This window comes from Tasmannia lanceolata, unplaced genomic scaffold, assembly GCF_043159265.1.
Source record: "Tasmannia lanceolata isolate RefF3 unplaced genomic scaffold, GAP_Taslan_0.1 ptg000011l, whole genome shotgun sequence".
Classification (NCBI taxonomy): Eukaryota; Viridiplantae; Streptophyta; class Magnoliopsida; order Canellales; family Winteraceae; genus Tasmannia; species Tasmannia lanceolata.
The window spans coordinates 14,802,244-14,819,645 of NW_027518688.1; the positions used below are offsets into that span (position 1 = coordinate 14,802,244).

Sequence of the window (17,402 nt, forward strand, 5' to 3'; positions counted from 1 at the left end):
TTCCTTTTTCTAAGTTGGAAACAACCAACTTGAAGGAAGAGCCATTACGTGGATTTGGGTCCAGAACTAGTCGCACGGAGGCGAAAAATAAAAAGTAAATGTTATAAAATGTAAGTCATTATCATTAACTATAATGCACTTACTAATAAAAATGTAACGAAAAGCATAAGAGTGCTGCTATGGAGACCGAGAGTGGAACCGAGATTATAACTTAACAAATCCCCACATGCCACTTGGCATATGGGATGGTAGTTTTGCCATTTCCATGGAGAAACAAAGCAAAAAATCAAGGAAAATGATTTCTATTTTTTTAAAGATGTTATTTGTTCGGTTCGACTCTTGGTCCCCAAATCGGTTACCATATCATTATTCAATGCAAACATAGACCAATAACAAACCGAAAAATTACCTAAAAAGAACAAAAATTCTGCGAGAGCACCTGATCGCTCTATACCCGAAGTCCTAACCGATCAACAAAAATCAAATCTATCAGATGGACGATCAAGATCAACCAGAGAAATAGTGGGCGTGCCTCATTGAATTACAATGAGGCCGCTTATTATTAGGTAATATAAAGCAAAAAAACAAACAAGGATCAGAGAAATTCCGATCACTAACACAAACTGAAGCTTCCAACCAACATTACAACAACAGCAAAAAAACAACATACTCCGAAAAGCTGGTGTATACTCCATACACCTTCTCATCAGTCATCATTCACTAGCGTATACACCAAACCAATATGGTATATGCACGTTTCAGTAATGCGTTACTGTCACATTATACTCCACTATGGCATCCCCAGTAGTAAGATCAAAGTAATAAGTCGTAGCCATCGCGAACCCACGTGCGAACCGGAATGCACCGGTTCCACCAACGACCGCTATCTCTCGGACCGGTTCCAAGGCCCGGTTCCTCCCTAGAATGCTAATTGTACTACCATTAAATTCTCCATCTGTGAAGCCAAAAATCATGCCCATAATAAGACTCAACCCACCCTGCCCGGCCGAGCCATACAACCCTTGGGCTCGACCCACCTCTCTAGACGTATTTTGGGGTCCTTCGGTTAGAAGGTCGTCGGCCATCATAATAGCCCCAAAAAGTGTGGCCGACGAGTTTGTATCAGCAGCCTCGGCCACCCTAATAGCGCTCGGGTTTTGCCCACTCAATATATCATGGAAGTAGAAGTGAAGCTGAGTTACCTTCTCTTCCTCGAGCCCGAGCCTCTGATGCCAGCGGTTGGGTCGATTTGGGTCGTTGGCTTTGCCGCTAGAGGGCAGCAGGGTCACCAACGAGACGAGGAAGATAAGCAACATGACTAGTCTCTCCATCCTCATCTTTCTATTTCTTGTCGCCTCTTTCTCTCTCAACGGAGAAGCTTTTATGCTTGGAATTTTATTTTCTTAACCATTTCCTAACCATTTATTTATAATAGAGATCATTTATTTTTTTATTTTTTTTTATTATATTAATTTGGTATGGTGGGAAAATATTAGGTGTTAAGAAACTTCTACTTTTATCATTTATTTTTCGGTATAAACCACTCATATCCACTCTTTAATAACTCCCCGAGTCAATCATCAACTCGCCTGAGAGGACATGGTTTAACCTTAATTGAGTTTTATCCTAAAATATCAATCAAAAACTCTCTTCTCTAGCACTGAGTTAATGAAAAATTTACACTATCAATCATCGACTCGTCCCAGTAGACTCCTTTTTACCGGTATGAGTTCTTAAACACTGCACGAATTAGCAAACATGGTATAAATGTATGTGATCAGGAGATTCAGGACTTTCATTTGACTGATGTTCTACATTCCACTAGTAAAAGTTCATTATTTAGTTAATTAGGTTATTTTTGGGCTTTGTACCATCTATGATGATGGGTGATTCGAAATGAACGGCCCAGATTACATATGGGTCTGCCATATTTTACAAAATCAGAACGCTTCATGCTAAGAAATGACAAAAAGAAAGTCTATTGGGCTCTTTCAGATAATTAGAGTAAGTGTATTAAGCAAAGGGGGATGTTATTTTTTGTTCTAGAAAGGGTCCTTCAGATATTTCTTGCTCTCTGTGTTTTTAAGACACGGTTTTGATCACAAAACGGGGAAAGGTTGGCCTAACACTGTACACCAAATATAAATAAGGTGTGGGAAGACCTGCGTGATTATATGGTTAGTTGAAACTGTTTCTAGAATCTTTCCAATATTTGGTTAGGTACAGGGAGATGGTATCTGCACTCTCTTGCTTTGATATTGGCACTTGTGGGGATGAAATCGGGCCCCAGTCACGTACCGAAACGTGGCTTGGGGGCCCCAAGCATCTCCGGTTGAACGCCGCCACGCGGCATGACGGGACTGATCCTCGGCACGGTGTTTCAGCCAACACGACACGGGCAGCAACCACGTGGCGCCATGACACCCAATGAGCTGCCTCGTAACTATGGGTTAAAATTTCAGTTTCGGTACCGGTTTTCTGACCCCCACCGAAATTTTGGTAATTTCGGTCGAAATTTCGGTAAAATATTAATTTAATTATAAAAAAACAGATTTTTGGGTGAAATTTGGGGGGAAAACAAAATTTCGACCAAAATTCCAAAATTTCAGCCGAAATAAAATACCATTTCGGGTATCGCTGATTTCGGTGTCGGTCTCCACCGAAATCTGATATTTTGGTCAGAAATTTCGGATTTCGGTCGAAATTTAAAACCATGCTCGTAACTACACGTGCCATGTTGCGTATCATTACTACTAATGCCAATGCCATACGATATCTCCTCGTCGTCTGTCACACCATCACCATGCAGCATCTGAGCAGTCCTGCAGCGCCGATGACAACAATCGCTCCAGCGACACGCTACCATGGCTCACAAGTCACGGAACCTTGCCTATAAAAGGAAAAAAAAAAAAAAAAAACCCCCTTTTTGATTCAAAGGTAATACTCTTACAACAATTAAAGCCTTTTTTTTTTTTTTGAAAATTGACAAATATATTCATACCAACAAAATTTACAATGGGGACCAATAGTCCCACTAGATTTACATAGTATGAATTGCCCAGGAGCATTCTCCTTGGCCCAAAAGAAAAAACCCATTACCCCTTACATTACCCAATAACCTCAATTGTATCGAATCCAACAAAAAATGTCATATTGTGGATCCCACCAAGTCAAGATCGTGACCTGCCACGTCACACAGACTTCTCCATCACATTCCGAATTCGATTTTCAAAAATCCCGCTCGAAAGCCCAGAGCTATTGTGTGCCCCTTACCACGCACAATAGCCAACCACCCAACAGCATCGTCGAATCTGCGGCGGCCACCACCTCGTACCACCACCATTCATCCCCACCGACAACCACTTCCTTTTCCACGATTACCACCTCCAGCCCCTCCTACATCTCCTCCACAATAGTTATCTCCGACGGGGGTGTCTCAGTCATCGCTACCGTCATCAAGAATCTGGCAACCTCCTTTGCCACTAGCCCCACGCCCGTCTTGAGGCCACCAGCCCCGATCTTGATTCCGAAGACCGCAGCCTCCTACAACCAAGCCCAACAACCACATTGCTAATTCGGCATTTCATAGCCTCCCAGATCCTCCACGGCCTCCAGATCCGATAGTCCACAGCTTCCACGGCCTACCTCCGCCTATAGCCGATGGTCCACGGCCTCCAGATCCAATTAAAGCCTTTTCCTTGCACTCGTCTCTATTTGTTGCCTCAAATGACTTGAGTGTCGATTTCCTAGAGTTCAACCTCCAGGCATTCCTTACCATTGTTTGTGAGTGCAGGACATTATTTAGATCGCATAGTCAACCATCCCTCTGCCAGAGCTAGACCAAGAGAGACCCATCCGTGCACTCTGCCAGATTTGAGCAACAACAGATTGGCGCCCACTATGGGGCATCAACTGAGTCCTCACCCGAAAAAATGAGCCAGGCGCCATGCTGCCCTAAAGGAGTAATAGAGGGGACCACTAGAACCACCTCTCTGTGCCTAGCACGCAGAGTATGGAGAACCAAGGGCAACCAACCAGCAGTCGACACCACGACATCGATCGGTTAACTCGGCCAGTGGACCAGCTGACCAGCGGATGGAGGTTCTCAGTCCACTCCTGGGAAGAATAGCCGAAAGAGAGGCAATGACGCCAACTAAGATCTGCTGGCACAACGTGAGAATTACAGCGCAGCCCCTGTATTGTCACACCCAAGGTTTTAAATTTCGGATTTCGGTGAGGACCGAAACCGAAACATTCCGAAACTGAAATTGCCAAAATTTCGGTAGGGTAAAATTCTTGATAAAATATTGTTTTTTTTATTCCTTTACAGAATTTCAACCAAAATCACTAGAAGGCTAAAATTTCAGTTTCAGGACCGAAATTACCCCCGAAACCGAAATTTAAAACCTTGGCCACACCATCCATCTGGAGTCTGGCCTGCAGGCTCGTTGGCCCAGACACATGACAGTAACTGTTGGGGGTCCATGCAAAAGCAAAGATCCTACCTCGTACAAGCAAATGGATTTTGAAGGGCTTGACTTGGGCACTCTCTCCTTAAGGGTGAGTTCTACTCGTGTCCTAGCGGGACCAGACAAGTCATGGATAGGAAAGCAGCTCTTGGAGACAAGGAGGTCAACATGGTGAAACACAGTAAACACACCATTGCAAGCGTACTTGCATTTTGCATTGCAATCATGGTTTAAAATTTCGATTTCAGTACCGTTTCCGGTTACGGACTTCCAAAAACCGAAATTTCGGTCGAAATTTGGTAATAATTTAAAAAGAATATTTAATTGATTTCGATTCTCAAATTTCAGCCGAAATTTTGTAACACACACACACACACACACACACATAAATATATATATATATATATATATATATATATATATATATATATATATATATATATATATATATATATATATATATATATTTTAAAGATTTCAATTTCTCGAAATTTCGGACCGAAATTCAGGCTGAAATTTGGAATTTCGGGAAATTTCGGTTTCGGTGGATTTTGGTCGAAATTTAAAACCATGATTGGCATATAGAAGCGACCCAAAAAAACCCCCGTAATAAGTACCCCATCGCCTAGTCTGAGTTAAAAAATACGCAGCTTACCATAGAAGGGTACTTATCTCCCTCACCCAGGTGTTTCTTCACGGGTGCATCAAATGAGCCTAACCCTCCCTACTGCTCGCTCGATCAAGCAAGTACTTATTTGAAAGGAATTAGACTGGCAATTTTGCGGAGAGCCATTTCCCAGCTGACATTTGCACGAGAGAACAGCAACCTCGGATTTGTTTATTTTTTGAAAAAGGTGACTTTATTGAAGATAAAAGACAGATTAGGGACCAGGAGTCCCCAAATCTGTGATCATGGTTTTAAATTTCGGTTTCGGTACCAGTTTCCGACCCCACCGAAATCGAAAAACACTATTTTATTCGATTAAAATTTCAGTTGAAATTTCAGTAAAATATTGATTTAATTTTTATTTAAAAAAAAAAAAAAAAAAGGTTTTTGGGTGAAATTACGGGGGAAAACGAAATTTGGACCAAAATTTCAGGTATTAGTGATTTCTGTGTCGGTCTCCACCGAAATCCGAAATTTGGGTCCGATTTCAGTCGAGATTTAAAACCATGTCTCTATTACAGAAGCCGGGTATTACAATCAGAGTACAGCATTCAGGTTCCAACAGAACCGTCAAAGGCAGGTGACACATGTAGTACATTGGATTGTAGAAGCACACAACTTTAGAGAGGCGATCTGCCATCTCATTAGCAGATTTCTCTTGTGCTCGATAATGAGTTTGATCACCCGAACCATCTTTGATTTCAGTAATAAGATCACGAATCTTCCACGGTCCCTTTGTATCAGACGCAGCCCGTGTGATTGTATTTGAAGAATCGTCTTCAATGATAAGGGCAGCAACCCCGAATGAATTAAATGAATAAGACAAAATCTGCTGAAAAGTGAGCCTATGTGGCTGTTCTCTCATGCAAAAGTCAGCTGTGAAATGGCTTTCCGCAAAATGGCCTAGCAAATCCCTGTCCTGAGATATATACTGGAGGTGTTCCCCTATGAAATGCTAGATATTTTATCAAAAAACCCTAATTTTTTATGACCATGCAAGCTTGATCCTCCACACAATGCAAAATAGAACTGTGCACTTTTTGAAACTTCATTTGAGTTAGACCCAAATGATCCTTTTGTGTTGGACTCACCCATTTGTACGCTCTGAGCTCCAATGATGCAACAGGTGGCGAAGAAATATTTTTTGGCTGCATGGAAATGGAGTTTTGCTAAAATCATAAGAGTATGATAGCAGGATAGGGGACAATGTTCATGGAGATAGAGCAATGTGTGACTGATTACCTAACACAACCCTTGTGTTCCTAACCCAATGCCCTTGTCCCCATGCAAATGCACATGTGAAAGTCAAAAGCCCTTGTATTGAGCCCCATGAATTGAGATGCTGAAAAAACAAAAAATAAAATAAAAATTCATATCACAAGTCTCTTTCTTGTGAATTTCTCTCTTGCTTGTATAGGCTAATACACTAAAGCTCGGTGTATAAGCCATCTGTTATCCTCCAATCAGTCAATTAGGCAAATAATCGCCAACCTGATTAACAAATCCAATCAATTTCCACATATGTATGTACCCATTCAGCAGAATCTGTCTCCTCTGTATCAATTAGATCTGTTTGGATTGGACTAAGATGCAAACCTCGCCAGGAAGTGCACTTGAACAATACAAAAATAACACTCAAGTTTATTTGTGTTGACCCATCGAGATAGAGCTAACTCGCAAGAGCCTATAGAGAACTTTACTACCTTCATTTCCAAGTGGAGAACCAAAGCTGACAAGCTGCTTTGCTGGAACAAAGAGGAACAAATCACGATACGCAGAACAAGTGTTTGCCAATGTATTTCCCAATTTCAAAGGCTCATCCAGTCCTCCTATGTTGAAGATGCCGCCGTCAGTGGCACTAAAGCCAAAGAAACCAAATTGAAGGAAAAGTGAGCACTCAATGGCAGCAAGAATAAGAAAAATGAAGTGCCGCTCATAGATCCATCAGCAGCAGTAGTTAAAATGCAAGTGCCGGGGCAATCCTCTTAGCAACAACACCCTTGCAGATAGTTTACCCGCAGGTCAACTAGTGTTGCATTAAAGTTACTTCAGCAGAAACTATTGTCTCTATTGGATTGATATATGCATCACTATCCATCACACCATTTTAGAAATTTTGGTTTATACCATTAGATGCATCACCCTACATCTTTTTTTCTTTTTTTTTGAAAACTACAGATATATATTAGTGGAAGAAAGAAGAAGAAACCCGAGGGGCAGATCGGCTCGCCCGTGCCGGAGTTAATAGCCATGAGATGGAGATTTTCGATTTCTTACCTCCATGATCATTACCACCTTGGGTCTTTGCTATTTTTTAAGCTTGTGCTCTTATCTCCATGACTGTCTCAGTCGTGGTTATATTTAATAAAATTGCACCAGTTAAAAAAAATAGAAGAAGAAGAAGAAACCCAAGGGGAGATGGTCAGTACAAAAGCAAACAGCTAAGAAACTAGCAAGAGGTATCTACAAGTACAAAGTAGTTAAGGAGGAAGATGGTCAAAGAGCTTTCACTCGAGTTTGTACACTGGACCCAAATGGATCCTTCTTGGTTCACACTTTCTTTTTCAGGTTGGTGTCGTTGAACAGAGATGCATCTAGTAGCACAAGGATCTGGGAGTTTCTGGCCCTGTCCAAAGTAGTGGCTTTTGCTTGGATGGCAAGAAGGAAAAAATCAATACTTGCGATCGCCTAAAAAGAAGGAAAGTTCACATGGCCTCTTGGTGTGTATTTTGTAAGGAGAATGAAGAGACTTTGGAGACCCTTATAGTCCATTGCCCTTTCTCCCATAGATTGTGGATGAACATCACTAAGAGCTTTGGTTTAACTTGGTTGATTCAAAGTTCCATCAAGACAATCGTCTTGGATTGGGGCTCCCATAGATTGTGGATGAACATCAGTAAGAACTTGGTCAATTCAAAGTTAAGTTCCATCAAGACAATCGTCTATTTGTCTTGGATTGGGGCTTACATAGATTGTGGATAGAGCTTTGGTTTAACTTGGTCAATTCAAAATTCCATCAAGACAATCGTCTTGGATTGGGGCGGATGACCGTTCGATGAAGTAGGACGAGAGCTATGGAAGCTAGTTCAGTATGCAATGTCGTGGCACGTATAGGAGAGAAATAACCGGATTTAAGGATCCATAGGGAAATATTTCTTGATATCAAAATCGACATTATAGCGTAGAGTAGATTTGGAAAGGAAGCACCTTCCTATATGGAGAAATTCTAAGAAACTGGAAGGCTATTATGTTTGAGAATAAGAAAGCAAAAATGAAACCTGGTTGGAGCTCGCCACCTATCGGATGGACCAAACTAAACTTTGACGGAAGCACAAAAGAAAATCAGAATCAATTGGCGTTTGTGACTATTCTGAGATTCCAATGGGCGAATAATATTATCATACTCCGGATCAGTTGGCATTTGTGACTCAGATGAAGAGGAAGCTCAAGCACTCTTATAAGGATTGAAGTGGTTCATAACCAATGGTGATGGGCCTCTAATCATCTAAGGTAACTTATCAAATGTTATATCGTGGGCTAGCGGCAAAGTGAAGGGACCTTGGATCTTAGTGGACTTAATCATGAAAATTCGAGACCTAGTGGCATCGATTAATCCAAAATATTAGCACATGCATCAAACAGTGAACGAAGATTCGAATATGAAAGATGGCTCAGACAGAAAACGAATGGCAATCGTATCATTGGACAGTACAACCATTGAGCAAGGGGTTCCCTGTTGTGGACTTTGCTTGAGATGACATGTGTTGGCATGATCAGGAGATGGTTGTCGACTGCCTGTAGCATTCAATGACTGCAATTTTGCAGTTATTGTTTACTCTGATACTGTTTATATATGAGTTCTGTACGAAGGCGCATCTGTAACTCTGTGAGACAACTTGTCCCCTCCTTTGTCGCTGGGCTTCCTTCTTTAACAGTAAAATTAACCTTTAAAAAAAATCTTCTTGATTCTGGATGATTGAAATTGGCACCCATGGTGGTTTCCAAACACTACATTACAGATTCGCATTGGCAACTGTGTAACGTTTACTTTTCTTTTCCTTGTCTTGACAATCAAAAACCTGTACTCACTTTTCCACGACACCTTCACTTCGTTAGCATGCCATTTCACTCCACTTCACTTTCCAGGGAAGGAGTATAAACCCCATAACTAGACAGAACCAAAAGAATTCCTACCCAAGAGGATAGTTGGAGTTTTTCGGGGAGGGGAGGGGGTGCCCTTCCCCCTCCCCCTCCCCCTCCCAGCAATCCCCGCTACACAAGGCCAGGAACGACAAAACTAACACCAGGAATACATATTTAAATACACAAAATTCAATATATATCGTGTGCAAGAGTTTCTCTATGCAAATATATGACCAGAAGGATGATATGAGGCTGAAAATCAAAACAGATAGAGTAATGCAGATAGCAGAAAGGAGCTAGTGAATTCAGACAGAAGATTTGTAATAGTAAATCACTATAACCAGCCAGAATATAAGACCATAGTACCAACAAACATGATACAGTCCAATACCATATGCATCTTGACAGGGTAAAGTATATCAATGAAAAAAAAATTGCGAAGTCTAAGAAAGTGTATGAGCCTGGACCTGAAGAAATCAAGAATGACATTTTGCATAAAGGAAATTTTTTTGAGAGAAAATTGTTATGCTGGATACAAAGAGTAATCTTCTCACCCCACCAAAAAAAAAAAGAAATTTGCAATAATTTTTCTCGAAAAATTCAAAGTTTCTTCAGTTGTACATGTACCCCTGTGATTAATGATTGCTAGAGACTAAAAACCATTAATGGCTTCCAAGTCAAATACTAAAACCTAACAGCATGCTGCAGAAAAACTGTGCACATACATGTTCTCCAATTTTTGAAAGGATGGATAGCTGGGCATAACGAGACTTGAAATCATAAGAAATTGAGAAAAATAAGAATTAGCACTTCTACTTTCTCGATAAAAAATAAAATCCCACTTGTTAGAAGAAAAATTAGCTCTCAAAGGCACCAATTGAACATAAAGTTGTCATGACTTATGGAATATAAATAACGAAATTGGAAATGCCATTTAAAGAGGTAGAGTAATATAAAAGACAAAGGATTCTTGAAATGTAAAGAAATAAAAACAGCAGCTTAGTTTCACTCACTTGATACCAACCAAAGGCATATGGCCATTGTAAAGGCAGTGTTCTAATTCCGCGCAGCCGCTGCTCGCATTACACACTGTTCCACCCTACTGCATAGGTTGCGAATTACCAAGTAACCTATTCTTGATGATATTTCTGAATACAGGTATGAGGGCAATCAAAGCCATCTGGAGTTGTTCTGAGCTATTCAAGCGGATACTGACCTGTCCAGACCCCTTATTGTTCAAATTTGCACGAGCAATCATGTTCGTAGTCCGACCTACAGGGAACTGAGACTGTACATTGCAACCAATCGCAAGATCTCCATGCCAATCCATGATGGAGAGACCAAGAGTCGAAAGTGTACGACCTATAGGATGGTCCTTATCTCTCAAGGTGGCCTCCAAACTACCTCCAAAAGCCACATCACCACGACCTGTCATAGCACCCCCAGTCACAACCAATCTGAACCGTTTGTGAACCATTAATTTGTCTTCAAGCTTTAATCCAGCGGTTAAGGCATCACCGAGAACAGTAACAGAAAGACCAGCTGCCGTCTTATTGTGCTTGAAGTTACTAAATCTTGTTTCGCTGCGTAAAGTATATGCTATGTCCTTTCCAACAGTTTGCATATCAAAACCTAAGGAAGTTGCTTTCCCTTCGCCGTGCTTTATAGAACTGGCTAATTCCATTTGGAGATTAGACTCCTTTTTATCCTTTGTAACCTGACCAGAAAATGATATAGGTATCTTGTCTTTAACCACAAATAATCTTTCAACATTTAGACCCTCGTAACCAACGTCATGGTCCCAACCATGACTGTCTAGAACAGGCCTCACTAACCACTGGTTGGAGGAATCCAGGTAACGGTACCGGTGAGTAGGATTGTCAGAATCAAAAGAAGTAGGCAAGGCCAAATCTGGCATAGGGACCGGCACAGATGCCGCACCACCACTTTCCTCTTCTAAGTTTTCACTGTACTCACTTGGCAAATCCTTAGCGGATGCTGCAAGTTTCTTCAACAGTTTCCGACGTTTTCTCTCCTCCTTCAACTGCTTTTTCATAAAAAGCTTCTCCCTATACTCTAGCTCATCAAAATACGCATTTTTCTGTGCTTTACTCAACTTTGTCACCTGGGACTTTGTCAATCGTTTAAATGGTGGGAGCTCATCATATTCCGACTCCTCATCTGAATCAGATGCCTCGTCCAAGTCCTCATCCATAGTGTCCTCATCACCGAACTGCTCCTCTGGCAGTTTTACCTGGGGTCTTGATTGAAGGAGTGATGATAATAGGAAAGGTAATGGGGGTACCCTTGAGCGAACCCCAAAAGGCTTTCCAGGTGGGCCATCTTGCAAATTCAGAAGAGTGTTTGCTTCGGCCAGGATCTTTGATGCAAATGAGAGTAATAACAAATGTGGCTTCCAAACCTGACCATTTGGCAAGACTCTCTGCCCAGCCCTGTTTGTCCTACACGCCGAGTGATTTTCTACTAAGGAAACAGGATTCATGAGCCGCACATCCCCAGCTGCTTGCCGAATTGCTTGCTGAACCACATGAGAACGCTGAGTCACAAACATCTCATAACTCAAAGGAGTACCACTTGGGCCATCGGGTGGGGCGGAAGCTGCATGGGTTAGAACAACAATAGCATTAAACCAAATGGAAGGCCCAAATATATCAGTGATGGTGCGTAACAATGGCACGTCACCGTAATCCCTGCTTTGCATGTCCAACCGATCAAGATACAAAACGATATCCGGAGGGGTCTTATTGATGAAACGTTTAACAGAGTGGAGGATCTTTTCATTGCGTCGTTGGTCCAGACATGAAGATAGAAGACCGGGAGTATCAATCACCCGAACCTTGATGCCTTGAACTGTTCCCACTATATCCTGAACCTTCTGAGTTCCTAACTGGAATGCATTTGTGTTGAACTTAACCTCATCAAAAATTGAATTGATGGTTGCACTTTTACCAACACCTGTCTTTCCAATAACCATGATTGTACAAGAGAAATCAAGGGGATCCTGACCAGCTGCCTCAAGTTGCTCTGCCATGGCACTTGCTCGGTCAAAGCTAAAGGCACCAGCACGGCTTGTATTTCTGCTCCCTCGCAGCTGTTCGGCGAGTCCAAGCCTGTACAAAACTTGGGCCACGACAACATTGTGGGGAGTCTGGCCAAGCCTATGAGCGAGACGCAAGAATTTCACCCGGATCATCTGAAGCTTTTCTCGGGTCTCATCGTACTCCTCTGTCTCTCCATTGGCAGGGTCTTCCATGGGCTGAGGTTGCCGCTGGAGTACGGTTCCATTCACCCGGGGTGGTGGCATAACACGAGGAGCGGGTTCCAATGGTGGAGCAAAAGATCCTAGACCAGCCGGACGAGTACGCTGAGTAGGTGGACGGGGGTCCATGGATTCTCCAACAGATGAACTAGCAACTGGTGCGGGCTGAATGCTTAGCTCATTGTCATCTTCGTCAGTTGAAGTAGAGTCGGCATACTCTTCTAGAGAAACAAATTCATTTCCAGGCGACTCGTTTATAGTCGAATTCTCAACAATGCTCGGTTCCTCCCCGTTGTTTTCTGGGGTTTGTGGCTCGTCAGCTCTTCCAAGCTCATCAGACCCATTTGTGACTACAGAATTTTCAGAAGCACGTTCTGGGGTGTGTGGCTCTTCAGCTCTTCCCAGCTCATCAGTCCCATTTGTGACTACAGAATTTTCAGAAGCACGTTCTGGGGTGTGTGGCTCTTCAGCTCTTCCCAGCTCATCAGTCCCAATTGTGACTACAGAATTTTCAAAAGGACGTCCTGGGGCGTGTGGCTCTTCAGCTCTTCCTAGCTCATCAGTCCCATTTGTGACTACAGATTGTTCAGAAGTGCCTTCTGTGGTATCGCCAGAACACTGATCATCGGAATACTGCCAACCCATAGCCGCTGACTCACATGTTTCGGCATTAATACTTTCATTTATTTCAGTAAGAACTTCTACAGGCGGTGAATTTTCACCTAGCAAGGCCTCTATATCTTCATTAGCAGAAGTATCCACATCAACCGTAGCATCATGCATATGTTGACCCCTGTCTTGATCGGAAATCTGGTCATTAGCTTCATTTCCAGGAGATAAGGCAATCCCATCCGAATTCAATTTATCAAAATCCCCATTTTCAGATCTTTCATGAACAACAACATGAACCCCATTTGACTCCACCTTATTAAAATCCCCATTTCCAGAGTTTTCACGAACAATAGCTTGCATCTCACATGTTCCTTCGTCATTTCCCACATGAGTTTTCATCTCTCCACAAACAATAGCATCAGAAACTTCCTCACCATCTCCCTCCCCTTTTCCACTTACACCATTCCTTCCCGTGCCATTCAATTCAGTTAGTGTCTGACCGCCCTCCCCAATTTGTTCGTCATCATCTACAACACTTGCAACCCTAGCATCATCAACCAACTCAGAAACTTCCAAAAACCCTACTTTTTCTCCAAAACCTTTCTCTTCATCCTCTCGACTCTGCTCTTCAGAGGGAAGATCCATCGCTTCTTCAAAATTCTCGATCTCAATGCCCTCATTAGGGTCCCCATTCCCCTCCACTCCGTGAGGCTTCTCCATCTCTATATCTTCAAAATTCTCAACCTCAAGGCCCAAATTAGGGTTCCCATTCCTCTCCACTCGTTGAAATTTCTCCAACTCTCTATCTTCAAAATTCTCAATCTCAAAGCCCTCATTAGGGTTTCCATTCCCCTCCACTAATTGAGATTTCTCTACCTCTCCATCTCCATCTCCATCAACAACTACACCATGTGAATGAAAGCATTCAGGGTCCACCTCCATTGCCTCCTCGAAAACCTCGTCCGCTTCAGAAGCCTTTCGCTCATGAGAAACGCCATGAACACCCTGATCTTCCAATTTCAACTCCAAATTCACATCTTTCGATCCATTCATGACCCCCGAACCAGGTTCATCGATAATCTCAGCGTAGTTTTCCATCAAATCCCAGATTTTCTAGCTTAAACCCTAGGTTCCCCTCAAAAGAGCAATAATCCCAAACTACACGGAGTCATAGAACAAAACCCTAGTTATTAAATGAATAACATATGCCACAAACAGTATAGTTAGCAGAAATTTAAAACAAAAAATCTACAAAACCTTTCAAAATCAACACAAACAAATGAGAAAAAAAGTCCAATTACCGATCTAGAACAAAATCTTTAGGGTTTGAAAAGAGATTAGGGTTTCAAAAACGATAGGCAATGAATTACCAATCTATAACATACTCTTTTTAGGGTTTCAAAAGATATTAGGGTTTCAAAAACGATAATCTAAGTAGAGAGAGAACCTGGAGAGAGATTAGGGTTTCCAAAAACCCTATTCTTCTTCTTCTTCTTCTTCTTCTTCTTCTGGGTATGGAAATGAGGATCGTCTCTCTCTAGAAAGTGTTATTTAGATGGGAAGAGGATAAGAGTTCAATCGACGGACGAGAAATTTGGAGTTTAGATCGGACGGCTTGATTTTATGCTTCACCAGCTTCGTGAAACACGCCAAAGCTACGGGATTGTATTGGTTTTGCTTGTTTTTAATATGGAGAAAATCCCTAATCCCTATTACGCTTTGCCTTAATGTATGCTTAAAAAATGCACGTGACGTAGAGTGAGGTAATAAACCTAGGTGCAAATTCGTCTTTGAGATCAATGGTGTGGATTGGCTCAATCTAATGGGTCACTCCCTAATCAAATGTGATTCAGGGCTAATGGGACAAAACTCACTTGTTCGTTGATCCACACCATTGGTTTGTTAGGGTCCCACCATGATCAAATGTGATTTAGGGCTAATGGGATTGGGTGACACTTGTTCATTGATCCATACCATTTATTTGTTAGGGTCCATTCTGATCGAATGATCAAGTGAGATTTGTGGCTAGGATCATTCGATCATGATGAGACCATGGTCATCCCCAACTAGTATGAATGGATACCACTTGTTCATTCATCCATACCCCTCATTTGATAGGTTCCATCACGATTGAATGAGCAAGTTCGATTTGTGAGAGGTTTTATTCAAATTTCAAAGTGGAAGATACTACTGCAAAACTTGCCATAAACAGTGAAAGAAAGTATAGAAAGAAGAAGGGTACATGAAGAGAAGATGTCCCAAGACAACTATCGAATCATTTATCTTTGCATTTACTTTACTTTTTAGTAGTTGTAGTTATAGATTAAGAATTGAAGATCCGACAGAATGGAGAGCATTTCTCTTTGATTCTCTGTCCTTCGCATTGCCGCTTATTTGTGTTGTTTTGTTTAAAAGTTGATCGGATTCATGTCAGTCTCTGGTCATTTGTATTCTGTGTGCATTGGCATTATCATTTATATCATGTGTGTATATCTACACTTGAGCCATCACCTTAAGGCACCACCTCATTTAAATGTCCTTTTGTCTACAAAAGGTATTAGAGCCCGAGGAAAGCGATGTTCCCCTCTTCTTCTCAATCGCTTGAAATCCAATCACGGGAGATAGAAATTGATTACCATAGAATTGAATTTTGGATTTTTACGAATTAGCAAATCACACACCGCTCACACTGACCTACTGGTCATCAACTCGGGTAATCACCCCAGACGATTTCATTTGATGATTATGCTCCTCTCCTGTGCCATTTAATCGGCAACCTACAAACTATTGTTTATCAGTTATTTAGTTGTCTCATTAGGGATATTTGTATCTAAGGAAATAAAGTATTAATTTTTCCATGGAATAGTAAATTCCAAGGTCCAATAAGCTCTAGCCAGTTTACCCAGGGAGAAATATTGAAATTCCTTGATTGTGCTGATATTTTTGAAACTTTTTTTTTCGGAACAACCAAGAAACTGAAACAATGTCTAATAGACTTTAGCTCTTCAACAGGGCTTCCTACTCTTTCTCCGGTATCACTTCTTTACTGGTTTCTTGGGCAAAAGCCCTTCCAGATTTCTCTTATTATCCGACTTCTAACATTAAAAGATGTTGGAAAGAGATTTGTGTTACCGAGGAAAGTGAAGAGGTATTTGCCCCTAGGTCCCCCCCACCCCTCCCCGGGACCCTGGATACTCTTCAAGGGATTAGACTAATGTCGGAAAGAGAAAATGAAAATTTTACTGTGGAAGAAGACTCACTAAACGCCATTAGGTGGTTGGAAGGCCGATCTCCTCACCCGTGGAGATTTTTTGAACTCCTTGACGAGATATTGGATAGGGTTGACGGTCATATAATGCGCTGTCATCATGTTAGAAGATCAGCGAATGAAGAGGCGGATCGTCTTACTCGTTCTGGAGTGGCAAAGTCCAAGTTAGAGTGTTTTTATTTTCATCCTCCTCGAGGAGATCAGATTTTTATTTCTGTCTTTTCTTATACAGGTTTTGAGCTTGGAGCCATGACTAACTTGGTCATGGTTGCTATTTAGTAATAAAGATTCACCCAAAAAAAAAAAAAAAAAGGAAAAACTGAAACATTTCTAAAGAGGTCAAGGGCATGAGCCCATTGCAGTCTTCGTGCCTCTACCCTAAAGCCACAACTTTGGCACTGCATCCTTTAAAAGTCCTTTTGTTTAAAAAGGCATTAGTGCCCAAGGAAGAAATGATGTTCTCCTCTTCTAAATCGTCTAACATTCAATCCCAGAGGACAGAATTGGTTACCCCTCGACTTGAATTTTGGACTTTCACTTTTACTAATTGGCGCGCCTCACATTCAATACACATCATATACCACTCACGCTGACCGATTGCTTTACAACCCGGGAATCGAACCAACACAAATGCATAGAAAGTTCATGAAGAATGAAGATTCCATTCGCAAGATTAAGGTTAGAATAGAGTTAATGAGTAAGAGAAATCTTAAAAGGATATTTTTTGGTGATAGAAGTCGTGATGAACAACAAGATTCACAATCCTCATTTTTTATTGTTCATGTAAGGGTGTTCAAGCCATGCGGGAACCATTACTCAACTACCTATTGACTCTGTTTGACATGAGGATAGCTATCCCTTTGAAACATTAGACCAGATTTAAGAAACCCATCTTACGCCATAACCACCGAATAACAATTAGAGGAAGAGGCGGTTTGAATGCTTAGACTAGCACCAACAAGA

At 41.6% G+C, this 17,402-nt stretch overlaps 1 protein-coding gene and 1 pseudogene across 3 annotated transcripts; both read right to left on the bottom strand.

Moving 5' to 3' along the window:
- Nucleotides 1-509: 509 nt before the first annotated feature.
- Nucleotides 510-1,398, bottom strand: LOC143886167 (dirigent protein 23 pseudogene; annotated as a pseudogene).
- Nucleotides 1,399-5,648: 4,250 nt separating this feature from the next.
- Nucleotides 5,649-14,810, bottom strand: LOC143886467 (translocase of chloroplast 120, chloroplastic-like). 3 transcript variants are annotated; one of them, XR_013253827.1, is made up of 3 exons: nucleotides 14,619-14,810; nucleotides 10,293-14,329; nucleotides 5,649-6,284 (listed from the first exon to the last, which is right to left on the bottom strand). XR_013253827.1 is itself a non-coding variant. In XM_077390442.1 (2 exons), exon 2 carries the CDS (start codon nucleotides 14,267-14,269, stop codon nucleotides 10,379-10,381), a length of 3,891 nt encoding a protein of 1,296 aa, XP_077246557.1. In that variant the 5' UTR covers nucleotides 14,270-14,329; nucleotides 14,619-14,810; the 3' UTR covers nucleotides 10,189-10,378. The 3 variants fall into 3 exon arrangements, 1 of the variants encoding a protein (XP_077246557.1); XR_013253826.1 differs by lacking the exon at nucleotides 5,649-6,284 and adding an exon at nucleotides 6,442-6,994; XM_077390442.1 differs by lacking the exon at nucleotides 5,649-6,284 and having other exon boundaries at nucleotides 10,189-14,329.
- Between the last annotated feature and the right edge of the window lie 2,592 nt (nucleotides 14,811-17,402).